The following is a 26,641-nucleotide window of genomic DNA, read 5'->3' as shown; positions in this document are numbered from 1 at the left end:
TTACATCATATGTCATGTGTAATCTACAGGTGAAGTATATTTACTAGGAGCTATCACTAGACTTCTTGTCAGAGAGATACAATGGTCATGATAGTAAAGTAAATCACTTGCAGGTCATTTTGTAATGCTTCAAGGAAAAGGATCTTCACAAAATACCAAGATGAAGAATGGAATATAATGCACCGGTATGGTCTCTCTATAAAACATAGTTAAAGAGACGGCACAGCACATAAGAGTACTTCTGAGAGGGTAACAAAACTTTGGAAAATGATGTATGAAGAAAACTTCATAAAGATACAACCATTCAACTGTAAGGAAAGAAGGGAAGCTATGATAAAATAATTACCCTATATATGATTTTGTTGATGTAAATGAAGAGTATTTCAAGCTACTTAAGTCACATGATTAAGAGATATACAATAAATACTCAGACTGTTCATGAGCCTGAAAAAGAGGCATGTGAAGAGATATCAGGAGAAATTGAGTGTAGAATGACAAAAAGTGAGATAAAATGAATCTTGAAGAGTGTATGAGGAACGGGAGGTATTTACGAAAGTACTGCTTATATGTGTGAGAGAAGTATGTGGCATGCAGAACAGTGGATGGTGGACTGATAAGAAAGGGTAGTTAGTGGTGGGATGAGAAAGTTAAGTAGTTAGCAAAAGAGAAAAGAGATATACATGGACCTTATTTGCAAGAAAGGAGTGCAAGAAACTGGAAGTACAAAAGAAAGCAGCAGGCCAAGAGAAAGATGCAGGGGCTGAAAAAGAAGGCATATGAAAGTTGGGGTGAGAAAGTACCAGCAAGCTTTAGGAAAAGTAAAGAAAATGCTTTGAAAGGAGGTTAAGAGTGTGCAAAAAAAACATAAGAACAAACGGGATAGCATTACTTTTCCTTCTTTAAATCTCTGTTCCCTGACTGATTCCACTATTTCATTGTCTGCAATCTTTATTTTGTCTTGTTCCATTCGGTCTTTACTTGTTGCAAAGTTCAGTTTTTTCTTTCATTCTCTTTGGCCATTAACCTGCTGTTATCGATCCCATGGTGTCTTTCTCTACATGTTATACTTTCTTTTACTTGGCATTAGTTTTATGATCATTTCTATGAGCCAGTAGCAGATTGTTTTTCTTTGTTACTGCTACTCAGACTATCCAACTATTGCATATTTTCTATAAGATTATTTACTCTGTTCCACTTTATTTTTTCAGAATATAAGTCAAAGTTCCTTGACACACACACATATATATATATATATATATATATATATATATATATATATATATATATATATATATTTTTTTTTTTCTTTTCATTTTCTAAAAGAAGGAACAGAGAAGGTGGCCAGGTGAGGATATTCCCTCAAAGGCCCAGTCCTCTGTTCTTAACGCTACCTCACTAATGTGGGAAATGGCGAATAGTTTGAAAGGAAAAGAAAAAAAGAATTTCCAGCCCCCACTCCCTCCCCTTTTAGTCGCCTTCCACGACACGCAGGGAATACGTGGGAAGTATTCTTTCTTCCCTATCCTCAGGGGATATATATATATGTGTATATATATATATATATATATATATATATATATATATATATATATATATATATATATATATATATATATAGTTTTTTTTGTACTATTCGCCGTTTCCCGCATTAGCGAGGTGGTGTTAAGAACAGAGGACTGAGCCTTTGAGGGAATATCCTCACTTGGCCCCCTTCTCTGTTCCTTTGTCGCTGTCTCCCGCGTTTGCGAGGTAGCGCAAGGAAACAGACGAAAGAAATGGCCCAACCCACCCTCATACACATGTATATACATACGTCCACACACGCAAATATACATACCTACACAGCTTTCCATGGTTTACCCCAGACGCCTCACATGCCATGATTCAATCCACTGACAGCACGTGAACCCCGGTATACCACATCGATCCAATTCACTCTATTCCTTGCCCTCCTTTCACCCTCCTGCATGTTCAGGCCCCGATCACACAAAATCTTTTTCACTCCATCTTTCCACCTCCAATTTGGTCTCCCACTTCTCCTCGTTCCCTCTACCTCCGACACATATATCATCTTGGTCAATCTTTCCTCGCTCATTCTCTCCATGTGCCCAAACCATTTCAAAACACCCTCTTCTGCTCTCTCAACCACGCTCTTTTTATTTCCACACATCTCTCTTACCCTTACGTTACTTACTCGATCAAACCACCTCACACCACACATTGTCCTCAAACATCTCATTTCCAGCACATCCATCCTCCTGCGCACAACTCTATCCATAGCCCACGCCTCGCAACCATACAACATTGTTGGAACCACTATTCCTTCAAACATACCCAATTTTGCTTTCTGAGATAATGTTCTCGACTTCCACACATTCTTCAAGGCTCCCAGGATTTTCGCCCCCTCCCCCACCCTATGATCCACTTCCACTTCCATGGTTCCATCCACTGCCAGATCCACTCCCAGATATCTAAAACACTTTACCTCCTCCAGTTTTTCTCCATTCAAACTTACCTCCCAATTGACTTGACCCTCAACTCTACTGTACCTAATAACCTTGCTCTTATTCACATTTACTCTTAACTTTCTTCTTTCACACACTTTACCAAACTATATATATATATATATATATATATATATATATATAGAGAGAGAGAGAGAGAGAGAGAGAGAGAGAGAGAGAGAGATAATTTATTCCAACTTGTCCACCTGTATCCATTTAGTGCTTCAGTCAGTAACACTTTAGTCATATCACGGTCAGAGATACTTGGCTTTGAGACCTCAATGTCTGAAATTAAAGTTATATAATTCGTAAGAGAGCGACATGATAGTAAGTGGAGTAAAAATGATGGTGCTGAAGGGGATATGCTAGAGTGAGTAAAGTATATGGAATGGATAAGCAAAAGAAAAAAAGTGATTAAAAGAGGAGGGAGCAAAGGGGTGGGAAAGACCAGGGAGATGGAAGGATAAAGGATTTGAGTGATTGGGGCCTAAACATATAGGAGGGTGAGTGGCATGCATGGTACTGAGAGAACTGTGGGTAGATAGCTGTGTAGCAATGGGATGGACCTAGGCATATGAAGTGGTCACAAGAAACTATGGAATGGTCTTTGAGATTGGCTGTGGATACTGGGCTCTTGCTTTTGTGTATATGTATGACAGCTAAAGAGCAGATGTGATTAAATAAGGCTATTCTTTGTCTGTTCATAGCATTACCTTGTTCATATGGAAAACTGAACAAGACAAAAAAATATGGGAACAATGAACAAGCAAGACAAAAAAAATAAACATTCTTGACTGCTTTAGGCAAACTTTATCAAAATTTTACTCAGGAACATTCATTACTATATCTATCACTAAAAGCATCTTTGTGAAGATATGAATACCGGGTTAAGAGGTGAAACAAGAACAAACATGAATTAGTGATCTACAAATTTAAGAAGCCTAATTTCTTTCATTAAAGCCCCTGTAATTTTACAATACCAACAACATTTTTGTACACATATAATATGGAATAAGCAACTAAATGCTGCACATCCCTCACCTCGAAGGATGTAATTCTGGTAGTTCTGGTCGGCAGAGGAGCCCACCTTAATGAGGCAGGTAAGACCATCATTCTGAACAAAGGCATGGACCAGGTCTTTGTCATCCTGGAAGATCTGCTTGAGGGAGAAGAGTGCACGTCGCAGTTCTCGGCCTTCTGAGTTGAGCAATTTCTCTGTTGGAGTTCGTGGTTACTATGAGTACTTCTATGGCATAAGCAGATGATGAATACAACTACGAAAATAACAGTAAACATGACTTCTGATATATACAAAATTGCCAGGATTTTCTTCTGCCTTTTTCTTCCCCCTATTTGTGATTAACCATATATGTACAGAGAGTGGAGATACCAGTCATGTAGTCCCATCTCTCAGATTTCCAGTTTTACTATAAAAATTAATCAGAAAGTACATCATTCTGGGACTTACAAGCAGTTAAAAGTACAAATGCACGATTCTTTCATTCTCTGAATGTGAGACTGGGACTAAGAAAAGAAGCTCTTTTTTTTCAAGTTTAATTAAGATTCATCCCACAACACCTCTATCCTCAAAAGCCAAATCTGCTGAAAAAATGATCCCTAACAGAATCAAACAAAGCATTCCACTTTCACCACACTCAGCATGGCTTCAAACCCAAACACTCGACCACGTTACATGATGACCTCACACAACATATCCTAGATGGTTTCAACCAACTACAGCACCTTCCCCTCACACAAAGTACTAGTGGCAATAGACAACAAAGGGCATTCAAAACTGTCCCCGACACATTTTCACACTAAAGATACTTGACACCACCCTCCACAACACTTGACAAAAATTGGTTGGCCAATTTCATAGCCAGACGCCATGGCGGAGTCACTCACAAGAGCTTCACTTCCAAAATTGTTAAAACTCTATATCTACATCCTAGCTCCCTAGGAAGCAGTTCTTTCTCCAACCCTCTTCGATCTCTTCCTACACCATCTTCCATTATCTCTAGCAAAATAACATAAAAGTCCTTTCATTATGCAGATGACATCACAGTAACCTGACACACCCCCAGGGGAAACAACAAACATGCACCACTACAGTACACAAGAGGAACAATGGCTCACCCAGAATATAATGTCAGCATCTCCACAGAAATCTTCATTCACTCTTTAAACTCCTGACAGATAGGACTATCACTCTCAAGCCGAGCATAACATAAGACATACACGCGACATTTATTCACCACACCAATAACATAAATATAAAAGCAACCCACAAACTAAATGCCCTCAGAATACTAACTGGCATCAGATTTGGAAAAGAAAAAGGATACCTCAACATCCTCTAAGAAAAAAAAAAATTCATCCCTCCACTTTAAACAATGTCTAAACTGCCTGGTCTTCCATTCTCTCAAAGCAAGTATGACATAACAGCAAGACACACAAAATGATACACACACCAATTACTGGTTTCCTAGCAGCTACAAACACACCATCAAGAACACTGAAACGAAGATCCTCCTAAAATTATCCCAACTCAACGCACCTGGCACTCAATTTTATGTAGAAGCAACTAGACCCCTTTCTTCCAAATCAGTACTACACAACTAAAGACCAACCACCCCCCATACAAAATTGGAACGCCTATCCATCGAAGTCATTATTTCAATATGGACAACATAGCCGGATGGTCAGTGTACCCAGCAGCCAAACAAATGATGCAAGAATCGCTTTCCATAGAGAGGGAGGGGAAATCTAGAATGCAAATAATGTGAATTCTAGCTAATACAAAAACCGTATGATACCAAGAGACAGGGGTATTAATCTAGCCTTCATGAGCTTAAATATCTTTCTTATATACAGTCTCAAACTGAAAGTTAAACGGACGAAGGCATAAAAAAAACCCAGAAACTGATGCAATCCCCACAGAGACATACAGGCAGATGAAAACAAAGCCTCACAGACAAGACATGTGAATCATCACAGACGGACAGACATAAACGGGTCTCAATACTCACCAATAATGGCGTGGACCCGTACTGACAGCTGTGTGCGGAGGATGATAGCATTCTTCTTGCTGTGGAAGAGAGAGAGAAACAAAAAGCATTAGACACCTATGTTCTGGTATCATCATGCACAATGTACATCGATGTCCTTCTATTTTTCACGTACATCAATTAACATATAGCGAACGTTTTACACACACACACAAACACACACACACACACACACACGTAAAGTGATGAAATGGAGACGGGGAAGCCAAAGGATCAGTTGAGAGAGAGAGAGAGAGAGAGAGAGAGAGAGAGAGAGAGAGAGAGAGAGAGAGAGAGTCCGCCACCAAGCACGCGCATAAAACCAGGTTACATTCTGTTGTCAACCCAAACCGAGACCAGTAAATCATGATGGTGGTGTTGGCAATGCTTGTGTTTACACAAGGTTAGCTGGATGACCCACCCAGCCTGGGAGACTTAAACTCTCTCTCTCTCTCTCTCTCTCTCTCTCTCTCTCTCTCTCTCTCTCTCTCTCTCTCTCTCTCTCTCTCCTCCTCCAGCTAGATTCCTCTTCTCCATCACTACACACCTCCACAAGCCAGGGACCCACTCTCCATCAATTCACCTGAATCATTCGAGCTACCCTCCTCCATCACTAACACTTTCCATCAGCCATCTTCCCTCCCTCCATCACTGCATCTCCATCGAATCAGGTCATCTCAGCTACATCGTCATACATTAATTAACACGCCAGCAACAAATGGTGAAATCAACAACTGCACCTTCCATTCTCTACTGACCAACGCTTACCTTACTAACGCTACGGCTGGCTTAAACTCGGCAGTAGTGTATGGAGTCTGTCAACATGATGTACGTTTGTGTCCACAGAAAACGCAAAAAAAAAAAAAAAAGTCGAACGTTTTTGGTATTTATTTAACACAATCGTTGTGCCCCATATATTCTCTATGAAGAAATGTACCTTAGGGACGTAGTCTTTTTTTTTCTTCTTCACAATTTTACGTTCTACGTCGTAGGTCACATTTCTACTTTTCTTTCACGGTCATTTCAGACGAAGTTTGAATGAGTAATATTTATTTATTTTCATCTTTTTTTTTAAGCCAAATCCCGATAACTTGAACTGTACGTTATAACGAATGACTACTACGTTCGTCAACTCTCCTACAGAACAAAATGTCCACAATGTTCTTTCCTAAGATGGCGATGGGAACGTAAGAACTCGTTCTCGATTCCCTTGATGGTTTCAGTGTGGCGATAATTGGAATTTACGGACACTCCCACCACCCTACCCAACTTGCAATAAACTTTACGTGTATAATAAGTTCGGGTTAGCATCGGCTTACCCCTCTAACCTCTGACGCGTTGGGGATAACATTGCCCTGCATATCTCATGCCTTCCCAGTCCTCTCCTCTTGTCGATTCTATGTCGTTTCTGAGCCGTAGGCTTTCCTTTTCCTTTTACTTTTCCGATGAAACTCCCTTGGCGGCATCTTGACCAGCAGTACTGCCATGGTATAATTTTCTCACTTTTTTTTTTTTCCATCCGGCAGTTGAGCCGGAGGGATAGGTGGGAAGGGGGGAGATGGAGGGGAGGGGGAAGTGGTCATCTACTGTGCTGTTCTGTTCCTACCACAATATGGACCATCAGGTCTCCTGTTCACCCTCTTCCCCACCCAGTGTGGCTCTGGGAGCCACACTGGGTGACACGGGCCAATGTCTTATCATCAGTAGTTGAGTATCCTGTTTTTAAGAATTCAACGTGCGATGGTGATTAACTGTAATCACTCGTCCGTAACTACCCATCTCACTCAACATCCATCCTTCTAGGAGTTCCAGCTTTCTCGCCAAGTTCCATCAGAATCCATCGAATGGCCATAGGAGACGAGTCTCAAGGCGTCATTACCCACACCCACATCCCACCCGTCCACGATTCCCACACCCAGTATGGACCATCGATACCAAGACTCCATGTCGTCTCTCTGTCAAAGGGAGAGTCATGCCAGATGTGTGTATATGTCAAGAGGGAGACGCCCTAAGAAGATCAAGTGAGGCTGAACGTTCGGAAGGCGTGCGTAATGAGGCAGGGCAGCGTGACTAGCTGGTGTGGTGAAGACGGGCGGGTCGACCGGGTTTATGATGGGCGCGCACACGGAGACTCACAAGGGAGCGATACTCAAAATGAGGAAGGGAGGGGGAGGGGGAGATCACTCACTCATCAGGCAGTAAGCCGAGCTCCCGGAGCGTCCAACGGATATGACAATCTCATTTCCATCGAAGCAATGCGCCAGGGAGCTGGGCCACGTCTGGTGTGGATGGACAACAGCCTCCCACCATCCACGACAACGGAGGAAGGGCGCCTCCCACACCTACACCCTCCTTCTCCCCCTCACACTAAACATCCCCCTACAACTCACATCTTACTAATCACTTTCCTAACGAGCCATGACATTAATCCTTGAGCCCTGAAGCAAAACGAGACCGTACGACGGTGCTGTCAAGCGATTAACCAGCCACAAAATCATAAACCGGACAGGTGCGTCCTTGCCCAGGGAGGAGCACGCTCCACAGATGTTTCCTTTGAGGCCACAGTCCATACGTGACGACCAAACCATAACACGGCCATTGGCCACGTCTCCTGGCGACCCCACAGTCATACGACCAGTGACCCACGTCTCCTGGCGACCCTACAGTAAATACGACCAGTGGCCACGTCTCCTGACGACCCCACAGTCATACGACCAGTGACCCACGTCTCCTGGCGACCATACAGTAAATACGACCAGTGGCCACGTCTCCTGGCGACCCTACAGTAAATACGACCAGTGGCCACGTCTCCTGGCGACCCCACAGTCATACGACCAGTGGCCAAGTCCCCTGGCGACCATACAGTCATACGACCAGTGGCCCACGCCTCCTGGCGACCCTACAGTAAATACGACCAGTGGCCACGTCTCCTGGCGACCCTACAGTAAATACGACCAGTGGCCACGTCTCCTGGCGACCCCACAGTAATACGACCAGTGGCCACGTCTTGCGACGACTCCACGGTAACACAACCTCTGGCCACGTCTCTTGTGACGACCCTCCGGTAACACGACCACTGACCACGTCTTACGACGACCCCACACTAATAAGACTACTGGCCACGGTTTTATCCAATTTGGTAGGGGGTAGGAGGGGGGGAGGCGGGTCGACCAGACCAGAGCGAGTGGGTCGGATAAGACCAGACCAGGGCGGGTGGGCCGGACCTGACTACAGCAGGCTAGGCTGGGCAGGCCAGGAAAGCCTTGGGTTGGTCACACGGGTCTCGCGTCGCAACTGGTCCCGCCACCAGCCAACACAACTCCCATCTCACCTAACTGGCTGACAACTCTCTATCTCTGATTGGACTAATAAAAGACCTGGAATCAAAATCTAACTCTCTCTCTCTCTCTCTCTCTCTCTCTCTCTCTCTCTCTCTCTCTCTCTCTCTCTCTGGTAGGCAGCCGTCGACCAGGGAGGTAGGTATAGAGCTGCCGGTGCTACCCGCCTGGGCATCTGGTAGGTTCGTGACGGACGCATTTCAAAATGTGGCCAAGAGTCACACACTCCTCCTCGGCCCAAAGCTGCTGACATTTCTATCTGCCTTTTGGTAGTGCTACGCTATTATAGCCCTGCCTTTTAGCAGTGCTACGCTATTATAGCCCTGCCTCTTAGCAGTGCTACGCTATAGCCCAGCTTTTTTCGGTAAAAAAAAATTCGTTGTAAGTACCCATAAGCAAATTATGCGTAACATGGAGAAATAATTACCTACGTCCATTTACAACACCTATATTGCTATATTCTTGACTGCAATCACATCCGGCCAAGGCCTCCCTTGGACGTCACACACAACCCACTTTTCATAAAATCTTGCTCATGTTCAAGGCGTTGTCGTCACCCTCACTCACTGCATTACCTGGAACCACAGATGCACAAAGTCATGGGTATACCCATTTTGGCGTCTACACCTCCAACGAGTCTATTACATTCACCAACCTTCCGAGGTTATAGGTATACATTGCTTTCATGGTAATTATGAAGTTTCTATGACATAGCAAAGTGGAAAACCTGCTTAAATGAAAAAAAAAAAAGGAGGGGGGGGGGAACTGTTGGTGATTTACGAGAGCCTTGGAAGACATCGCAACCTTAGCTGTGCAGAGAGAAAAAGTTCCACAAGTTTAAGCCAAGTACGGAAGAAAACTGCAAAGGCCTGAAAGTTTATCATGTAACGCAGCGGCTTACCCTGGATAAAGCTCACGGTATACTTAATGTAAACAAAGCTATGATTGGCTGATAGTTTATGTGTAACTGAGTATATTTGTAAACTGAGCGCTGACAGGAGCTGCTCTGGAGCGCTATGGAAGCACGGCTGCCATTGGCTGACAGCTACCAAGGTATTTCTCTCGTGTGATATATATATATGGACGAAGCTGATTCGCTGCCGGTATACCCTGTGTGTGTGTGTGTGTGTGTGTGTGGTAATGATATGCTCTTGATATAAAACATATCAATAAACATGTGAATGTACAACTGACTGGCCGTCTTTGAACACGAGTGTGCGACCCTTGAGCACGACGACTGCACGACGTCCAAGCGGAAGGTGGTGTTGACCACCCCCTGACGTGTCGTGCTCAGGGGTCGTGCTGACGTGCTCTCAGGGGTCGTGCTGACGTGTGCTCTCAAGGGTCGTGATGACGTGCTAAGGGGTCGTGCTGACGTGTGCTCTCAGGGGTCGTGCTGACGTGTGCTCTCAGGGGTCGTGCTGACGTGCGCTCAGGGGTCGTGCTGACGTGTGCTCTCAGGGGTCGTGCTGACGTGTGCTTAGGGGTCGTGCTGACGTGCGCTCACGGGGTTAGTGGTGCACGTGACGTCATCCATGGCGCAGACTGGCTTTGGGGGTGGGGCGGTGGGTGAGGGAAATTCTTTGTTCCTTGTGAAATCAAGTGGGAATGATGAGCGGTCAGCGAGGAGAAGACATAACCCACATCCTCTCTCTCTCTCTCTCTCTCTCTCTCTCTCTCTCTCTCTCTCTCTAACTCACTCATCAACACATGATGACTGACACCATTAATTATCACGTAGTTAACTGAACATCGCAGTTACAGTCGTCAACAAGGACGAAAGTTAACGTGGCTGCTCGCTTTGGGTAAATGACCTCAGACCCCAGGGTCGATGTTTTATGGATTCAACATAATGATATGACTGAAGTAAGACTGACCTCACTCCTAGCAACGCTTTGCTATGTCACGCTAGGTTAGATTAGGTCAGGTCAGGTGTCAGGTCAGGTCAGGTTAGGTTAGGTTAGGTTAGGTTAGGTTAGGTTAGGTCAGGTTAGGTTATGTTAGGTCAGGTTGGGTCAGGTCATGTCATGTCAGGTTAGATTAGGTTAAGTTAGGTCAGGTCAGGTCATACTAGGTTAGGTTAGGTCAAGTTAGGTCAGGTCATGTCATGTCAGATTAGATTAGGTCAAGTCAGGTCAGACTAGGCTATGTTAGGTTAGGTTAGGTTAGGTCAGGTCAGGTTAGGTGAGGGTTCGAATGTATAAAACTGCCTCAAACTCTCTCACGACCCGCACACGCACACACACACGCCGGGGTATCAGACAATAGACCTGCGAGCCGGTGGTCACCTCAATCCAGCTTCCCTCACTCCCCAGGGGAGACTTCTGCTTTCCGACGATTGCGTGTTACAGCCTCAGCCGACCTCCGGGAGCTCACGACATCTGGGGCTCAACCTTCCCAACCATCCCTCCACCCACGTTCCATATTCCTAGCGACTCGGGGAAGGCTTGGGTGTTTATAAAGGGAGCGGGCGGGGGAGGACGCGCAGATCTCTGTAGACCAACAGCTTCAAAAATATGACTTTACCCTAACGTTTAAATCACTCAAATGTGTTCGACATAAGCTGGGTGTGGGGTCGTACCCTCAGTAGCAGCGTGGAAAACCCAGCCGTGGCTGCCGAGGGGGGTTCACACACACACACACACACACACACACACACACAGCAAGTGCATGACCAAGGCAGTGGTTGTGGCCTGCCTGCCAGCATTCATTAACCATCCCTCAATAGCGTTTCGTAGGGCGGGAGGCAAGAGGATCAAACTCTTGTGGTATATGTAACAACCAGGCCTTCATATCGCCCGGCTTGCGCTTGGGGTCTACGCGAAACTAGCGCTGGACGAGAATGAAAACCCTCTCCATCATAACGAAACCTGTGTCGCATCTAAACCCATCTTAATAAACAAATACCCACTTGTACCGGCCTTAATGGGATCCAGGCTCTTAAAAGAAAAAAAAGATGAGATATCAAGCGTACGATTTATAAGTAACTGAATACCAAAAAAAGGGAGACAGAGCCTTTTGTACGACCACAGCTGACGAACGGAGTCCTTTTGCGACTACTGTGGGTCAGGCGGAGCAAGCCAGGGACCCCATGGCTGGCCACACGCACGGCTCTCCCACCCCGTGCGGAGGGGGAGGGCGCGAGCTTGTCCTCCTCTGCCTCGCGTGGTAACCTGCATGGTTTAAAGCCAAAGGTCAACCCGGATACTTGAGGATAACCTCCCAACCCAGCCACTCGGGCCCCGCCCTACGACACCGTCCCTCCCCTCTCTCCTCCTCCTAACCCCCAAGGGAAGTAACATGATACACAAGCGCAAGACCTGATTAACCTTGAGCTCCCTGCAAGACATCCCACCCCCAAAAAAAAAAAAATGCTAAAACGATTCATCACACACCCCACCACCGCACGCTAAGCCCGGCTCGTCCGCATTTCACAAACCATCTCGCTCCCCTAAACTTTTCTTCTCCCCATCCTCCACCCCCCTTCCCTAATTACGTGCTACATTCCAATCGGCACAGCAGCTATCAATTAAAATTTGTCCACACACACGGGAGCTGGAGAATGACAGGAGCGACAAGAGAGCGAGCCATCTATGTTTTGTACAGGAAACCCACTTGGTTACCGTGAGCGAGCTTGTATGAGCACAGCGTACCCACTTTTCACGATATAATTATAGCCGGTACACTCATCCCAGCCGGAGAGTTTGAGTCTAAGCCTTGTGCAAATAAACGATGAAGCAACAGGTTCTCTCTCTCTCTCTCTCTCTCTCTCTCTCTCTCTCTCTCTCTCTCTCTCTCTCTCTCTCTCTCTCATGACACGGAGTGTTGTGTGTGTGTGTGTGTGTGTGTGTGTGTGTGTGTGTGTGTGTGTGTGCTGGCCCCCCCGCCTCGCCGACCCTACACTGTGATAAAAAACCAGAATCACAAATCAGAAGAGACCTGAGGTTGGACTGTAGGAAAAAAAATAAATGAAGCTTGCAGGTCTACTCAACACCCTCTCCTTCCCTCCACACACACACACACACACACACACACACGCCTGTTTCACCACCAGTCACCGTTCTGACTCAACCACACGACTTGACCTTACACGCTCGCCTCACGTTGGCGCTGACGACCAACACTTGGGGGGGAAACCCCTGTCGTTCCTCCCGAAAAAGACTTACGGATGAATAGTCACATCTCGCTCATCTGCGGTATCACGGGGGGGGGGGGGGGTCGACGAGCAATGACATAAAGGGAAGGATGGAGAGAGAGAGAGAGAGAGAGAGAGAGAGAGAGAGAGAGAGAGAGAGAGAGAGAGAGAGAGAGAGAGACAACGATCCCTTTAGGTGGGTAAAAATTCAGCTTGTGTCTATCCTCGCCAGGGGGCTCCTTACCCAAGACCTGTACAAACACATGACAGACCCGCCAGCTGGTGCGAGCCACTGCAGCTGGTGATGTATGAACACGCTGGCCTACATATCCACCCCCCCCCCCCCTCAATGGTAACGATACGTACGTACGTACGTGACAATCGGCTCGCCCGGCCCGGCCTGGCCTGGCCTGGCTTCGCAACTCCCGCCCCCTTCCTCAACAGGACGGCACGACCTCTGGGGGCATGATGAGCAGGGTCCTCCTCCTCCTCTTGCTCCTCCTCCTCCCGAGGACAATGCCTCGAGTTCCTCTCCAGCACACACACCCCCCCACGGGGCGCCCTCTCTCGAACTGTCACCTGCCACTACTTAACGACTAACCGTCCTTAATCAGTGATTATGACAGATGCCTCAGCCATGATAAGACACAAGTGTGGATGCACCACAAGCGTCGAGGCTTTTATGACATGGGATTACCCTACCCCTCGTAACCTACCCTCCTACACAGGTCAAGGGTGACGTAAAGACTCGTCAAGTGAGGTCGCGTGTCACACTTCCAATCTGGGCTGAGTTTGATTCGTCTCTCTTGACATATATATACATATTCTCCAGCTTCGTTTTCTTTTCAGTTTTTAAAAGCATTATTGTCTATATATATATATATATATATATATATATATATATATATATATATATATATATATATATATATATATATACAAAGTTACTAGCCAGGAAAGCTTCAGCATTTCACTACGAGTAATTATTATTTGAAAGGGTAAACAATGGTGTGAGGCGTGTCTACATACACGTCTTTAATCCGTCAAAATCAAGTACATCAAACAACATACGATACTGATGAATTTAGCTCCGTATACGATAACAATCCACAGCAATTTGCCGATATCTTTCCCCCGATACTTATCTACCGATCTATCCCCGAAACCGATCTACCCACATCTACCTTAACCACTACCCCTCCCATCTCATCCCCTGATCCCTCCCTCCCATTATCTCCGCCCCCCGCCCCCAACCCGACCCCCTACTGAATCTCGCGCGCCCCCTTGGCCGTTCCCGGGGCCTCCCACACCCCAAGCCCCGCCCCTACCCAGCTGGCTGACAAGGAACTTCCGACGGCAGCTGACATCCGCCCCGCCCCGCCCCGCCACCACCTGCCCTCCCACCGTGAACCATCAACCACTGACAGTGTAACACAAGCCACGCCACCAGGGGGAGTACACAACGTACACCATGTACACTGTGTACTACGCAAGATGGACCATAAAGCATGGACCATACACCACGTACCATGAACAGACCAAGAACCATACACAAAGTGCCATGAACAAAGGACCATACACCACGCACCATGAACAAAGGACCATACACCACGTACCATGAACAAAGGACCATTCATCACATACCATGAACAAAGGACCATACACCACGTATCATGAACAAAGGACAATACACCACGCACCATGAACAAAGGACCATACACCACGTACCATGAACAAAGGACCATTCATCACATACCATGAACAAAGGACCATACACCACGTACCATGAACAAAGGACCATACACCACGCACCATGAACAAAGGACCATACACCACGTACCATGAACAAAGGACCATACACCACGTACCATGAACAAAGGACCATACACCACGTACCATGAACAAAGGACCATACACCACGTACCATGAACAAAGGACCATACATCACGCACCATGAACAAAGGACCATACAGCACGTACCATGAACAAAGGACCATACACCACGCACCGTGAACAAAGGACCATACAGCACGTACCATGAACAAAGGACCATACACCACGCACCGTGAACAAAGGACCATACACCACGTACCATGAACAAAGGACCATACACCACGTACCGTGAACCACACACACATGATATACCGCACGTTCAAAACACTTCAACACACACACACACAAACCACGGAGGACAAAGTACATGTTGGTGGCGGTAACACACGCTGACCTCCGCTGTACACACACACACACACACACACACACACACACACACACATGAAGCATCTGCTTCACTGACTAATCACTGGACGCCACCATTCGCACCTCCACCCTGTCACACACACAAACAATAGCGTACATTGCAGACGCCACCCAAAATCCTGGGGAAACAAATGACTCACGCGGTCTGTGCTGACCTCTGGCGACCTACAGTGGCAACTGGAAGATGACTTGCTTTTGTTTAGCGTCTGAGTCAACATGTTACGGTAACGAACGTCAGCGATACAGACGCTAAATTCATAAGACATCATTTTTTTTTTTTTATCATCAGACGAGCAATACCTTCTCATATGACCTCTCCTCCTCGATCAAAACAGTTCGTACGACGTCTGGGGATGGCGGCCTGCTCTTTGACCTGAGTCTTACTTACACGGTCGGGTTACATGGCCAGGCAATCAAACTTGGATGTATGCACGCTTGTGTTCTGTGCTTGGACATGATATATTAAAAATAAGTAAATCCCAGACGTGTGGATAACATGGCTACACTTGAGTTTCTTCCAGTGTTTACTGTCCAGTGTGGGGTCTGCTTCCTCAGTGTTCACTGTCCAGTGTGGGTCTGCAGGCCACAGGGTGTCACTGTCAGGCAAGCCCCAGTACACGTGGTCACACACACACACACACACACACACACACACACACACACTGACCCCCATTCATATCAGGCACGTCGGATGCTGGACATTACCCTCTTATGGGAGGGGAGGGGGAGGTGAGGGCCCACCTCCTGCAACTGGGTCGCCTTTGACCTCACGGAGGTTAATACGTCCATAACGAACACGTCCGGCCATGTCTCATCTCAGAAGACTCTTTGTGTGTGCATTGCTGCTACGTACACGCCTGACTTGGTTGGTGTGTACACTACTTGCGTGCAACACACACACACACACGCACACCTGACCCCCCCTTGGAGACACCTGGTCATCTCGGGCAATCATGTATGGAGGCGTAAGCCAGGCAATGCGTTGCGACCACCACCATTCAAATTCCCCGACAGGGGCTTCGGGGCGTCCAGCTTCGGGCAAATTCTCCCTGTGGACAGCCAGCCTCCCTCCTTCCCTGCCAAGGTCTTAAAATCCATCCAGCCCGGGGGCCCAGAAATTCATGCATACCGGAAATGCCAGGTACTTATATTTCTTTTTTTCCCTTTCTTTCTTTTGGTCAATAATAAGAAAACCGGTTGCATAAGATGCCAGACATTCCAGCCGTGGCCACAAGGTTCGAGGAGGAGTGAATTCCCACACGGGTCTCCTGACCCCGTCCCGGGGGTTCGTTAACTCGGGCGGGCTACCTGTACACCTTGTGACCCGGGGGGGACACGTGAGATCACGGTGCACGTATGTGGCCCTCCTGACCCAGGGTGTTGTGTGGCCATCCTGACTCATTGTGTGGCCATCCTGATCCAGTGTGTGTGGCCCTCCTGACCCCAGGGTGTTGTGTGGCCATCCTAACTCATTGTGTGGCCATCCTGATCCAGTGTGTGTGGCCCTCCTGACCCCAGGGTGTGTGGCCATCCTGACCCAAGGTGTGTGGCCATCGTGACTCAGGATATGTGGCCATCCTGACCCCAGGGTGTGTGGCCATCCTGACCTAGGGTGTGTGGCCATCCTGACCCGAGGGGGTTGTGGCCATCCTGACCCAGGGTGTGGCCATCCTGATCAGGTATGTAGCCCTCCTGACCCAGGGTGTGTGGCCATCGTGACCCAGGGTGTGTGGCCATCGTGACCCAGGGTGTGTGGCCATCCTGACCTGGTGCGTGGCCCTCTTACATTTTACACGTGATGACCCCCCTACCCTTGTTGCAGGGGATGGCCACTTCCCCCCTACCCTTGCCTAACAGGACGTCCCCCTACCGTAGTGGACGTCCACCCTCCTCCCCCTAACCTTGCCCAACAGGGCACCGCGCCACCTGGTGCTCGGGGGCTATAACCAACAGAGGCCCGGGGGGTGGATGACTTGATGTACGTGGTTAATTAAGACTGCATCGCCCTCCCTCCCTCCCTCGTCATAGGGAGGGCAGAGAAGGGAATAGGGAGGGAGGGAGGGACAGACGGCCGGCAGAGCGAACGCGTAGCGCTCACCGCACGTCTTGCATGGTGAATGATAACCTCTCTCTCTCTCTCTCTCTCTCTCTCTCTCTCTCTCTCTCTCTCTCTCTGCCGCCGCCATATTCATGACATACGTAATCATGTATCATGAGTTCCTCCTGGACCGACTTCAAAGCCACACGTCAAGTTTTGTTCTAGACGTTTCTCTAATAACGCCCCGTGTATGTTCCTAATACCCCCGGGTACGGTACTGCATTGTCTCCCTAGGGGTCTCGCTGGTCTCTCGTGTGTCTACCTGGTCTCTCTATGTGTCTCGCTGGTCTTTCTATGTCTCGATGGTATCTTTAAGTGTCTCGCTTGTCTCTATGTGTCTCGCTGGTCTCTGTGTCACGCTGGTTTCTCGGGTATCTCGCTGGTCTCGAAGTGTCTCTCTAATCTCTATGTGTCTCACTGGTCTCTGTAAGTGTCTCGCTGGTCTCTGTTAGTGTCTCGCTGGTCTCTCATGTGTCTCGATGGTCTCTCTATGTCTCTACGTCTGATACGTTCATGGCAAGTTTCAGAATTATTCCCCCAAAATAAAAAGTAACAATTCTTTTATCTCTTTCAAGAACCGCTGGAAGGAGAGAAACGGAACGCGTACGAAAATACAAGTACGTAAATGTATCGTCACAACAACAGGTTGACAGTAACTGATGGAAGGACACACACACACACACACACACACACACACACACAGAGGGTGGAAGCAGCAATGCAGCCAGTTAGGCCCTGATGAGCGGTAATGGTGGCAAGGAACGGGCCACGCAGTGGGTGGAGGAATGTGCTTTACTTCCTGGCCCACACTACACGTCTATACAGAGGACACACAGACCATCCTTCCCAACCTCACAGCTCCTCTCTCTCTATACCTCACCACAGAAGACCATTCCAAACACAAACCCCCACCCGCCCTAGCGTGAGTGGGGGCTCACGGCGAACCTACAACGCGAGGCAATGAACGTAAAGGCGGGGGGAAAAAAACAAAAACAAACAGAAGACGATCGCGGCAACAACATCCGCCGAGCGTGACAAAAGACAATCGCTCAAGGGCGCCAAGGACAGCGCGTGTCATTTGCTCTCCACTCTTCCCCCCTTCCCTCACCTTCTTCTCCCCCCCCCCCCTCCTCTTTACCAGAGGGCTAGGGCCCCAGGCCTCACGATGTACCAGCTGTGTCACGCAGGTGGGCGTAACAAGCACATAACGATGGGGTGGTGGCCAGCCTGCCCATAGGTTAACGATGGCGTTTGCGCGCCTCCCTCCCCGCACTTCACTTTACGGGCCGCCTGGGGCCAGGGCCCGGTGGTGAGGGCTGGTCGTTCACAAGCGGTAAAGGGAGGCCCCTTAGGCATATCGCACGCCTATTAATCTGCCGTGACACACGGGCAGTGGATCATAATTAAGTGAGGTCTTAATGTTCTCATTAGGTCGGCGCGCGACCGTGTATGGGTTGGTAGGCCTGGTGGGAGAGGTTGGTTAAGCAAGGCGCCCTGGATATGGGCCTGCGGTCCCCAGGACAGTCTACGCCTCGGAAAAAAAAGAAGGGAAAGGGGGGAGGAAGTTGCCTCAAGAACGTTTCATAGTTAACTTTATACATTTAACAGTTTACCTTATGCGAAATTTATCAATTCCTTATTACTAGAATATCTTCAACTATTAGAGGTACGAGTCAAAATATTACTATCATGCCACTGTATTCTAACACCCCGCGCCAGACAGTGTCATCATCTCACACTCCGTGCCAGACAGTGTCATCATCTCGCACCCGCGCCAGACAGTGTCAAGCCATCACCTTCACACACACCCGTGCCAGTGTCAAGCCATCACCCTCACACACACCCCAGTGCCAGACAGTGTCAAGCCATCACCCTCACACACACACCCGTGCCAGACAGTGTCAAGCCATCACCCTCACACACACCCCAGTGCCAGACAGTGTCAAGCCATCACCCTCACACACACACCCGTGCCAGACAGTGTCAAGCCATCACCCTCACACACACCCCAGTGCCAGACAGTGTCAAGCCATCACCCTCACACACACCCCAGTGCCAGACAGTGTCAAGCCATCACCCTCACACACACACACACACACCCGCGTCAGAGAGTGTCAAGCCATCACCCTCACCGTGCCAGACAGTGTTATCATCTCACACCCCGTGCCAGTGTCATCATCTCACACACACCGTGCCAGATAGTGTCAAGCCATCACCCTCACACACACACACACACACACCGCGCCAGACGACAAGAGTGAGGTAGCGCAGTGTGCTCAAGGCCGTCATGAGATCAAAGGTACAGCAATCCTTCCCCTTCGGGTAGGTCAGGTCAGGGTGGCTGGCTGTGTGGTGGCTGCCGTGGTGGTCGCTGGATAATTTTTCTTAAGGACTCAGTCGCCTGTGATGCTTAACCTGGAGAGTAAATACTTCCACTTCAAGCTTTAGCTGCTGAGACGTCATCTACGTATAGAGCTTTAGCTATTGAGGCGTCTTGTACATAAAGCTTTAGCTGCTGACACGTCGTCTACGTGTAGAGCTTTAGCTGTTGAGGCGTCCTCTACGTAAAGCTTTAGCTGCTGAGACGTCGTCTACGTATAGAGCTTTAGCTGTTGAGGCCTTCTACATAAAGCTTTAGCTGCTGAGACGTCACCTACGTATAGAGCTTTAGCTGTTGAGGCGTCCCCTACGTAAAACTTTAGCTGCTGAGACGTCGTCTACGTGTAGAGCTTTAGCTGTTGAGGCGTCTTCTACATACAGCTTTAGCTGCTGAGACGTCATCGTGCTCAGCAAGAACGGGGGGAGGGGGTGTATCTCTTGATGATGGAGTACATGAAACACAACAACACACACACACACACACACACCTTGAGGTTGGCGAAGGTGAGCGGATGACGGGCTAAGGTTACAGGAGTCCCAATGTTCCGGAATGGGACTGTAACCCGAGCTAGAGAGCGGGGGAGACCGTGTCTGGTGTGGGCTTCCACATACCTTAAGTGTGGAATAGGAAACCTCGGCTCGCGTGTCGTACCGCAGAAACCCCCACGCCTGTCGTTCCAGTCGCTAACAATCGAAGAATAACGAAGTTGAAAAATACCTCTTCGCGTACCCCCACCTCTCTACAACCACGGGGATAATACAGGAGGCGAGGATGAAGAGAAAAGGGAACCCCCCAAGTGAAATACCGTCTCGGAGAGACTCTGGTTCAGGGGCGGGTGGGGAGAGCAAGACTGGTGGACTAAGACGATACACCAATAGCATCCGACGCCTGAGCAGGATGCATGGCTAGGCCCCTGGGTCAGGGCAGGATACAGCCACTGCTACAGGAGGACTCGCTGGGTCTGGGGCACCACCGCTACAGGTACAGGAAAAGGGGGCAGAAGCAACAGCAACGGCAGGCGGACCCACTCAGCTGGTCCTTTATATAAGGCCGGGGGGGCTGTCTTACCCCAGGATTCACACACGAGGAACCTGACCTGACCTTCTCCCCTCTTACCATGTGGGTGTCTCCTAGTCTCTTTGATTTCCTCTCTGTCTCCAACTCTTTCCCCGTGTCTCTCGTGTCTCCCTCCTCCGCCTCTGTTGAAGTCCTGGTGGCATTCGCTCGCTGCCTCCGTCCCTTAGCCTTCTCTCTCCACAACCCCTCCAACTCGGCCCAGGTCTTGGGAGTCGGGCCGGGAGCCACCTGCGGATCCTCTGCCGTATCAGGTTACCTGCAGGAGGCACGTCCCTCCTGAAGGTGAACACAGGGCCGCCCTGGCCACCTTCGCGAAACCTGTCCTAGCTCGCCCCACCGAGTCCTTCGTGCCCTTACGGGGTCACGGACCGGCACCTGGGGGCCACGACGGATAAACCCTCCTGCACTCTTTCGCTCTCTGAGGTCAGCACCCAGCAACAGGGAGGGAAGAGGCGCTGGCAGGATCCCCCAGCAGGCCTGTCAACACCCCGCAGCAGGAGGCGGTGGGCCCCTGACACCTACGTAATATCATCAGCTGCTAAAATCTTTATGCATCCTTCATCCTCCATGTCAGGACCTAGTCTTTACCCCTCGCGGTCAGACTGAACAATTGGGCTCCGATCATTATCTTTCCCTTACATAACACCTCTCATTATCGTTATCCTTTTTGTGCATTTTCTCCATAATTCATTTTCGCTCCTCTTGCACTTGTTCGTCCTCCAACTGGAAGGAGGAGGAGGAGGAGGAGGAATGCTTGTTGGACTGAAGCTTCATGGCGTGGGAACAAGGAAGGGAGAGGAGAGGCAGGCCGTCCAGTGTCAGGCCAATTCTCGACAATAAAAGGGAGACTTGTGAGGGCGGGGGGGATGAGGGACGATGAGGAGAGACTAATGGGCAAGTGTGTTGCTGGGTAAGGGAGGTGGCCGGGTCTGGTTACAAAACAAAGGCTCACGTCGCACGATGACTCCCAAGGGGGCTCTCCCCTCAGCGTCCCTAGCCAATGTTGGGTGTCGCTTGTGTGTGCGTGGGTCTATCGACTCCATGGATCCCCGACACCTTACCTCTGCCTTGCCTTACACTCACCTATACTTGCCTTATCCTTACTCACGTTGGCTGAACGTCGCACAACGCGCTGGCCCGAGCCCCCGGGCATGTACACTGGTAAATAGAGTGATTAACTTAATTCCCGGAGACACATGTATGAGGCCAGGCCCACAGCTGCGGGGGCCCTCCACGCTAACTGTCGTGCCTTCCTCCCACACACCCTTCATCTGCCTGTAACCACAGCCACTGTGAGTCTGTGTTGATGAAGACGTAGGCCCGCTTCCCACCCACCAATACAGTAACTGTTCCTGGATACGGAAATGGGCGACCGTTTTTGGTAACATCCTGACATCAACGACGGCAAAAAAAAAAAAAATCTAGTTCAAAATGACACCACCACACCACACCACCTCCACCCATATGCCACTAAGCACCACTGTCAACAGGAGTTCCACTGGTTATATTTCCTGCTGGCGGTGATAAAGACCCCGGAAACCATTACGTCCAATACATTCAGGGTCTGCCTATAATACACTGCCCTCACACCCACAACCCCCTACCTCCACCCAACACCTCGGGGTGCGCCCGCCTCCTGCCCTCACACCATCATCACTATCATGGCACAACATGACCGTCCCTCGGGACCCTCCCCTGGCCACTCCTCTACCACGTCCAGTGGTGTTGCCCTCAACACGGCCACGGCCTTGTCCGCCGCTCTCAAACACTCCCGTCATCACCTCAAAGTCTTTCCGACGAACGATTATAAACTGACCCCCTATTTAAAAAGGGGCAACTCTCCCACGGCTTTCAAAGAAAAAAATTAAATACATATATATTCATTTCCTTCCTTTTTTTTTTTCTTTTTCTTTTCATTCATTCAAGGTCCGTCTTCGCCACGGACTTCCGTGAGAGACTTGAAGCCTTCGACACAATCAAGGCAAACACACGGGCCACGGGCGTCCGCCACTCTCACACATGCTTACCGAACTGACTGCAGCAGATGACATGACCACTTGGCCTCCTGCTCTCTCGAGACTCTCAACGCTTCTCGAAGCGGAAGAGGAAGAGGAGGAGGAGGAGGAGGAGGAGGAGGAGGAAGATACTGTGTAGTGGGGTATGTGGGGGGGTGATGGAGAGGCAACAGGTGCTCATATGTAAATACATATATATATATTTATCTATTGCGCCACCCTCGCCAGCCGTGCTTACATACACGGTCCAGGAACCTACCGCCAGAGGAGTAGGACGCTGCCTCCCCTCTTCCATCATGCCCCCCCCTCGACTATTTCCAGCAGGTTCCCTCACCGCGAGAGCTACCTCTCTCTCTCTCTCTCTCTCTCTCTCTCTCTCTCTCTCTCTCTCTCTCTCTCTCTCTCTCTCTCATCAAGCCACCTACAGCGGCAGGTGTGAGGAAAATATATCTGAGCGAAACTCGGCTGGCTGTCAATGTGGGGGAGCAGGTGAGTGTTGGCGGAGCCAGAAGCAACAACACGTGGCACGGAGTGGGGGGAGTGGGGAGCAGCGAGCACGCTCAAGCCCTCACCTGGCGCGCATCCCACACGTGCTCCCTCCAGCCTCGCGCATCAGACCACCACATCTTCACAGCCAACATACCACGGACGTAACCGACCCCCTCCTCCTCACCGAGACACGATGATCCTCGCCATACCGACCAGATATCATGTAAACAATACTGATGAGGCGTTGAAGGAATGTCCCTCCCTCCTCTAGGCTTTGGTCAGCCCCAATGCTACGTCTGTACGTACCCGTGAGGCATGCCACACGCTTCTGGTGGGACTGTACAGGGGTAACTGGCGAAAGCACTGGGATCCCTTTACTTTATCAAGGAACGGAGTATTGTGACTGAAAGCGACTCCCCTCAGCCCGTAGCGCTGATCGCAGCCTGTGTCGCTCCTCAGCCCGTGTCGGTCAGGCATAAATCGCGTCTGACCAAGAGATGAAGACGTGAAAACTTTACGGACGACAGAATGAATCATTTCCGACGAGATGTGACACGTCCAGCAAGACCAAGGAGTAGGACTGGTGTCAGCCACAGCTTGGATTGGATTGGCAAGGCACGCGTAAACCGCCAGACATATAACTCTCGACCATTTCTATCAGCTATCACACCATACGTGTCAGTTGCCTCTAAGAGGCGTTTCTGAATTTTCAAACCAATCAGAATCAGGGACGGGGCTTGGGGCAACCGTACCGTATGGAAGGTAGAGACGCAACGAGCTACAAAGACACAGATACATAGATATACACACAAGCCAGGCCAGGTGGTCTGGCCTTACCACCACTGACATAAGGGGTGGCGTCCCTTTAAAAAGAAGTTGAGGAAAAGGAAAGCAAATGCAAGGGCTCTCTCTCTTCCCACTCTCCTCTCTTCTCTCCCTTGAAGAGAGAGACAGAGAGGATCATCCATATCTATTTCTAAAAATAAAACATAATCTTTCGGTTCCACTACCTCGAAGGTCTACGGCAAAGTTCCTCCGTGCCAAGGGTGCAGGGAGAGAGAGAGAGGAGAGAGAGAGAGAGAGAGAGAGAGAGAGAGAGAGAGAGAGAGAGAGAGAGAGAGAGAGAGAAATGCACCGTGGTGGGAACAGCTCGTCAGGTAGGCTCGTAAGCCAATACCTCCTCCCACCGAGGCCCCCACAAACCAGACGAGGAGTCAGGTACAGGAATATTAGAAAACGGGTGAAAGGGAGGGAAGAAGAGAAAATCAACCCCTCTGTTACGTAACCCGGAAGACACCTGTGATAACCTAATATAATCCGGGGTTATACGACCTGGAGTTATAAACACAAAGGACTACCAAACCCTTCTTTAACGGATCAACAATAATACTAAGAACCACAAAACTGTGGTCAATAACATCGAACTGGGGGAAGGCTAGGGTTGGGGGGGGGACGACACTGGACAGAGCGCCAGCTCCTGCGGCAGGTGCCACACACACACACACACACACACGCCACTTTGCCTCCATTGTCAAGTCCCACAAGACCCCCAACTGGCCATCAACTTTCCTGCACCGAGTTTGACAAGCGCTTGTGCCGTCACCCTCATGAACCCCTACCGATCTACTGTGTCGTAAGTCACCCGTCATTACGATAGTGTACCCGCGTCTGTTGCGCGTGCGCTACACACACACACACACACACACATATATATATATATATATATATATATATATATATATATATATATATATATATATATATATATATATATATATATATATTGGAAAAGATCACAATTAAGCGCGTAAATATATATGTGTGTGTGTGTATATATATATATATATATATATATATATATATGAGGGGTCCTCAAAACGAACCTTTCTGCTATTCAGCCAATCGCAGCCCCCAGTGACACCTACGATTGGTACATAAATCCTAACCCTTCCCTCTCGTTAAACACTGATCCTTCTCTCCACGACCACTCGCCACTAGAGCGTTTCCACGGGGGCATTACGTCACCATGTAACGCCCCTCAGACGCAGGCACGTCCTCACACACACACACACACCAGGACCTACATAAGGGGGGGAAAAAAAAAGAGGAGTCAGAGCAAATCCACGAACACTGCTGGCGCGATCGAGGAAGAGCATCGTGTCGTACTGACCTTCCCGTGGTAACCCGATCAGTTGAACCCCAACCGTGACTGGGCCGGCCAGCACGTGAGGAACGTCTCCCGTGCCCCTTCGTCGCTCCTCCTGGCGGTCTCTTACCAACTGACTCTCGACCAGCCACCCGTTCCTCCCTCACCCACTCCTCCTCCTCTCTCTCGTCCTATCCCCATACCATCACCCGTTCTCCTCACCGAGCCAAAGGACACCCGACCATCCATCCCTGACTCCCTCCCGTGGGTAGGGGCGCCGCCCCCCGCGCCCGCGCCCCTCGCTTGTGCTTTCCCACGCCAATCTACGGTGCCTTATAGTTCGCCCCCTCCCCCTCGGTGACAAGCCAGCCACGACCTAGCTTCACACCTTCTCACATTCACCTGACAAATCTATCCATCTGTTTTGCCACCTGCGATCTATCCAATGTCCTCTAACATCTTCACAGCCCGTCCTGGACTTCGTCAACTCGTGGGTGGACTAGGTTATCCTAATCTATCCTGGGATTGACAGTGTCATCCACGAACGTGCGAGTGGTGGTATTCGTGATCTGTCCTGGGAATTCGTCGTCTCTCCGCGGAATTCCTTGTCTCTCCTGGGACTCGTAGTCTCTTCCTGGGAATCGTAGTCTGTCCGGGGTCACCCATGAGATGACGTGAGCCAAGTCTTAACGTATGAACAGTAACCTTCGCATCACGTTATACACAAACCCCCGAGGCTCGCTCTTGTGTGAGCTTAAAACACGAGAGAACATGACAACTAGCGGCAACGTCAGGCAGCAAAGCGCGTCCAACAACAGTCTACTTAACCATATTAGCAAGACCTTACACGGCGCATAATGCCTCTTGTGGGGTGTTACCGAGACGCTGGTGAGAGGCACCACGCACCACCAGGGTGTTACCAAGACGCTGGTGAGAGGCACCACGCACCACCAGGGTGTTACCAAGACGCTGGTGAGAGGCACCACGCACCACCAGGGTGTTACCAAGACGCTGGTGAGAGGCACCACCAACCACCAGGGTGTTACCAAGACGCCGGTGAGAGGCACACCACGAAGCACCAGGGTGTTACCAAGACGCCAGTGAGAGGCACCACGAAGCACCAGGGTGTTACCAAGACGCTGGTGAGAGGCAC

General features: G+C 49.2%; 1 protein-coding gene across 1 annotated transcript in view; it reads right to left on the bottom strand.

The window, feature by feature from the left end:
- The window catches only part of LOC139756376 (uncharacterized), a 380,293-nt gene that overhangs the window by 57,197 nt on the left and 296,455 nt on the right, over nucleotides 1-26,641 (bottom strand). Inside the window, 2 exon segments of the mRNA XM_071675765.1 lie at nucleotides 3,546-3,719; nucleotides 5,534-5,592. Of these exon segments, the coding sequence (XP_071531866.1) occupies nucleotides 3,546-3,719; nucleotides 5,534-5,592 (233 nt within the window).

This window comes from Panulirus ornatus, chromosome 21 (genome assembly GCF_036320965.1).
Source record: "Panulirus ornatus isolate Po-2019 chromosome 21, ASM3632096v1, whole genome shotgun sequence".
Lineage (NCBI taxonomy): Eukaryota > Metazoa > Arthropoda > Malacostraca > Decapoda > Palinuridae > Panulirus > Panulirus ornatus.
This window is presented reverse-complemented; position numbering and strand designations above follow the sequence as displayed.